The sequence below is a fragment of the Monopterus albus genome, unplaced genomic scaffold, assembly GCF_001952655.1.
Source record: "Monopterus albus unplaced genomic scaffold, M_albus_1.0 scaffold461.1, whole genome shotgun sequence".
NCBI lineage: Eukaryota > Metazoa > Chordata > Actinopteri > Synbranchiformes > Synbranchidae > Monopterus > Monopterus albus.
Window position 1 is genome coordinate 122,778 of NW_018128341.1, and position 5,465 is coordinate 128,242.

The 5,465-nt window shown below is 37.0% G+C and overlaps 1 protein-coding gene across 2 annotated transcripts in view; it reads left to right on the plus strand.

Annotated features, from left to right (window-relative positions):
- The window catches only part of LOC109952462 (ubiquitin-conjugating enzyme E2 D4-like), a 10,587-nt gene that overhangs the window by 1,541 nt on the left and 3,581 nt on the right, over nucleotides 1-5,465 (plus strand). Inside the window, exons 2-6 of one of the 2 annotated variants that reach the window (XM_020587556.1) lie at nucleotides 123-186; nucleotides 430-545; nucleotides 716-747; nucleotides 1,598-1,675; nucleotides 3,683-3,788. In XM_020587556.1, coding sequence (XP_020443212.1) covers nucleotides 739-747; nucleotides 1,598-1,675; nucleotides 3,683-3,788 — 193 coding nt within the window. In that variant the 5' untranslated portion in view covers nucleotides 123-186; nucleotides 430-545; nucleotides 716-738. The remainder of the gene's footprint in view (nucleotides 1-122; nucleotides 187-429; nucleotides 546-715; nucleotides 748-1,597; nucleotides 1,676-3,682; nucleotides 3,789-5,465) is intronic. The other variant, XM_020587555.1, reaches the window with a different exon arrangement.

The following is a 5,465-nucleotide window of genomic DNA, read 5'->3' on the forward strand; positions in this document are numbered from 1 at the left end:
TAAAACAGGAGAAAACATCACAATAAGGTCTGTAATGTTTGATTTAAAAGACTGATCATTACATTTGAACAGTACCTATTTAGCAGAATAATTAACTACAGTATTTCTGCTGCATTGAGCAGGAGCTGCAGGACCTGCAGAGAGACCCTCCAGCCCAGTGCTCTGCTGGACCAGTGGGGGATGACTGTGAGTACACACACACACATTTCATGTAACAATGTCTCAGTGAGTGGATTTGAAAGTGACAGCATCTTGCTGCTGGTGGAGTGCTTTATGGTTAATATGTGGTAATAGCACACAGTTGTGACGCAATTGCTTTGCATAAAACCAACAAATAAGACAGTTGTTTAAATACACGTTGTCCTAGAAATAGAAACAACAGTACCTACACGATGATTGTTCTGGCATTTTCATCTGTTCTGATAACAGGGACAAGCATAGGTAGTGGAGGAAGAGGGTTTGGAAGATTCCACTCCAACCTTTTAAATAATCCAGACACAGACGGTGACTGAATACAGAAGTGGCTGAAGCCGTATGATCAGCAGGTTAGAGCTGACTAGCTTCACCTCTGCCACCACAGAGAAAGCTGGACAGAGGCAGGAGCTTCTGTAGACACAGTGTACTGTAACTGATAGATGATGACTGATGAACATTGTGTCTGCTATGTTTACAGCTGACTTTTTTCATTTTTTTTTTCTCCCTTTATTGCTTCTAGTGTTTCATTGGCAGGCGACCATAATGGGTCCGGTGAGTATCACCATCACTGAAGGCTTTCCTTCCTCTCATACATACTACTACATTAAAAATGGTTACTTTGTAGATATGGGGACTTAAATTCTTTACCACTGATATACACCATCCTTAGTGAGGCTTTGTTTTGACTACTTTTGCATTTTCTTTTAAGTTTTACATTCCCTTATATTGTTTAGACTCAGTTAAGTTACACTGTGTAAGTCAAAGTATTACATACGGTCAAGCCACTGAATTGACTTTGCTGTGCCTGAAGTACGTATACCGGTAACTGTAGTGTGTTAAGCATCACTAGTGAATAACAAACAACTAACACTAACTAGTAACTAACTGTAAGATCAAAGAGACTTAAAAAGAAGGATTTTCTGTAGTCTGCAGTAGTGGTGAAGGGATACATGATGGATAAGTTCACATTTTAGATGCACTGTGACAATCACAGCCTGTGATTAAGGATGGCATTGCACTGGAATCCATAAGTGTTGTAATGTAATGCAAAAAGTAACACAATGGAAGAAGAATTAATAAACAAAGAACAACTGAACAGCTTTAAGTGGAGGCAAATTCTGCCAAAAAATGTGTAAGGGAAACATGGTTTCCACAGAGAACAGACTCGACAATTCTTCTGTAGAACTGTATCAGCTTTGTAACAGCAGTTAGCTAAAATGATCAACACTAGGCTTCAAAGTCCAGATTTCTCAAAGAAAGCCTGAATGAATTGAACTTTTTGATATACACCCCCTTCTCTCTGAAGGTGACTAATTTGCTGATTGTCAATCATCTAGTTCCACCTCAGTTGTTTTTAGTGTGAAATATTTTACTGACAAGTGTCTCACATCTTTTATGTCAGGGAGAGAGTCCTTACCAAGGAGGAGTTTTCTTTCTCACAATCCACTTCCCTACGGACTACCCATTCAAGCCACCAAAGGTAAGAGCCACTGTGGTGACTTCGGTCTTTGCCCTGTTATACTATGGAAATTATCATGGTGGTTGTGCAGTTAGGCATCCTTTTGGTCCTGGAGGTTTCTCCTATTTCATCAAATATGTAAGGAATAATTCCTGATAAGTTGTACATTTGATGAGTGCAAAGGTGCTTTGAATATAAAAAATGATATTGTAATAGTTAGCGAAACTTGGTATATTAATTGTGTTGAATTGGTAGCCATTTTCTGTTTAGCTGTGTGATGAGATTATACCAGATGGATAATGTAGCCTGCGGTGTACAGGCTGGTAGGATCCAAGGTAGCTGGGAGTGACAGTAGCAGCAAAAGCTCTGTTTGAAAGCACATTAATGGATAACACCGGGGCCAAGAACAAGTACAAGGTGGCTTTCCTTTGTAATCCATTACAGTCATGAAAAACACAAGTTGGATGTGTTATCTCAAATCATTGCCCCTCACTGACAAAATGCCATACAGTTCGAACTAAGTATTTTTTCAAATAAATGTTTTGTATTTCTTCAGGTTCTGTTCTTCAGCACAGTCAGTTTGAAGTAAAATAATAGTTTCTACATGATAGTGCCAAGTCTCGCCTTTAATTTTGAAGGTTTATGTAAATATATCAAGAACAGTGTGAGAGAGTATAGCCCTTTTATCACATAGTGGACAAATCTTGGGTGTTCAAAAGTAATTGGACAAATACCCACACAAAATCATCATGCGTAATATGTTGTGGAAAACCCTTTGCAATGAATGTCATTATCTTCCTCTGTTGAAACTGATAACACTTAATAGGTCCAGTCTGGCAACTCTTATGGAAAAATGACCAGGGTGCGTATTCAGATATTGTTAAAAAAGTCGGCATGTTCAGATTCTGTCAGATTAATGAAATGGAATGCAGCCCCTCAAAGGAACTATTTTGAAATATAACTTCATGTCAGTCTAAATGGCAACTGAACTCAGTCAAATATGAGCCACCTGTGTGCTCTTCACTGCCTGAATTAACATTGAAATGACACACAGCAGCCCAGGGAACATCTGGTAGCCAAGTGTGCAATTACTTAGGAACTAGAGATGCACCGATAACAATTTTCCAATTTCCATGTTTTTTTAAGTCTGACCTGCCGATTCTGTTTTCCTTTTTTTCTAAGAACTGCAATTGACAGCATACATAGACATTTTTGTAACTTTTCTTTAATGAAAAATTGTCTAAAACTTATTACATTTTCTGTCTTTCTTTCACTCTTTTCTTTCTTCTTTTAACAAACCTCCAACAAAAAATGAATGACAGTATTTATACCTCTCCAAATGCTGTAATAAACAGGTGCTACAGGTACCAGAATCAGAAGAATGTCGTTACTATTGAGCACACAGTTATTTTTCAAGTGTGTAGTTTGTATAATGCTGTGTTTTACCACAGCTTGGATAAACTGTACATATACTTGCATTTGATGTGTACCTAGTAGGGGTGTGATGATAAACTTATTTTACGAGACGAGACAATACATGATATTGGGTTCACAAGGACGAGATGATATTTTAACACTATTTTTAAGAAATCTTCAAAGACAAAATATATGACTGGAAAAATAGTATTTTATTCAACTGAAAGTAACAAAATACAAAACACTCCAGGTTCCGGCATTCATCATTCACGTAAAAGGCTCTATGAGTGAACTCCTTTGTGACAGACACATTACTAACCCACACAGCCCCGTGTGTTAAAACAAAGCAGGAACTGCATTTTTGCCAGACTAATATGAACGTACCGTAACTTTGCCATCGCACTCTGTCATACTGGCTGCTGCTCTGGTTCTCTTACAGTATTACTGATATCGCAAGACAGCTTTTGCCTTGACGAGAAATATTGTCACATTTTAATATCATGAGAACTCATGGCACAATATTTAAACTAGATTTAGCACATGGAAATACCAGTACAGTAACAGTGGAAGCGTATCTTACAAATGTGTGGCTTTTTTTGTTTTGTTTTGCAGGTAGCATTTACAACAAAGATTTATCACCCAAATATAAATAGCAATGGCAGTATCTGTTTGGATATTCTACGGTCACAGTGGTCTCCTGCACTAACGGTGTCTAAAGGTAATTATGGTTTCCTTTTGTCATAACTGTATTAAATGTAACAACAACAACTATACTGTTCCATTATTGTGAATGCTTTCTTTGTTTTAAGAAGCAAAATTCTTAGATACAGTCAGTGTTGGCTTTACAGTTGCATTTGAATTGACCATTTGGAGTGTACACAAAATACTATAATTTAAAGGCTCGCTATCTAAAGATCTGAAAACACTGTGTACTTCATGAAACTGTTGTGGCACTTCACAGCAATATGAAGGCATTTCATCTACACAACATAAATATTTTCATTGCTTAACTCTGGTGCACACAACTGGATGTTTAATATAACATATATCAGTATTTAATAATATATTCTTGGTTGAAAGTGGTAATTTTTATTATGGAAATGTATGTACTGTATATCTTAATGTGAACATTCTGGCATTTTCCTGAACACTCAGCTGTATCTCATGTTCTTCATTATTCATTGGAAAGCTGCTATATTAGGCTGCATTACTTTTGTCTAGCTAAATAAACTGGCAGTATATAGTTGAATGATAAAGTTTGGGTACCACTGGTCAAATTCTATGTTTAGTTGATCTTTGAAGTATTGTTAATGCAGTCAGTTGAATTGTCATAACTGTATAAAATTCAGTCATATGTTTATTATTATTTAAAGTAATTTCTTTCTTTTAATGATTTTGAGATTGCAATTCATGCTTTTATAACCTCTAGCCTTGACTATTGTAATGCATTATACCTTGGTGTTAATCAGTCGTCTCTCACTTGTCTTCAAATGGTCCAAAATGCCATGGCTCGTCTTTTAACAGGTACCAGGAAATTTGACCATATAACTCCAGTACTGGCCTTTCTTCACTGTCTTTCGGTCCGTTTTCAAGAATTCAAGATTTTTATTTGCCATTTATGCATAAACAGACAGTCTAGGCATATAGGAATTCTTGTGCAGCTCTCCTTTGGAGTCAGGTAAGGAGTCAAAAGCCAGAAAGAACATTTAGTCTTAAAATAAAAAAGTTACATAAAGGCAACAAAGTATTAAAACACAATACACAAAAATAGGATAATAGTATTTTCCCCAGTGAACTTCAAACATCACACTTAGTAATTCACATGGTGGAGTTGGATATGTCATTACGCTTGGTGAGGTAGTGAGGGGTTATTGCACATATACAGTCAGGGAAAAAATTATTTGAACCCCAGCTGATTTTGTAAGCTTGCCAGCTAACAAAGAAATGATCAGTCTACAATGTCAATGGTAGGTTTATGTGAACAGTGAGAGACACAACAATAACAAAAAAATCCAGAAAAATGCATTACAAAAAAAAGTTATAAAGTAATTTGCATTTTCATGAATGAAATAAGTATTTGATCCCTTTGCAAAGCGTGTTTTAGTACTTGGAGGCAAAACCAATGTTGGCAATCACAGAGGTCAGACGTTTCTTGTAGTTGGCCACAAGGGATTTTGACCCACTCCTCTTTGCAGATCCTCTCCAAGTCATTAATGTTTCGTGGCTGATGTTTGGCAACTCGAACCTTCAGCTCCCTCCACAGATTTTCTATGGGATTAAGGTCTGGAGACTGACTAGGCCACTCCATGACCTTAATATGCTTCTTCTTGAGCCAATCCTTTGTTGCCTTGGCCGTGTGTTTTGGATCATTGTCATGCTGGAATACCCAACCACG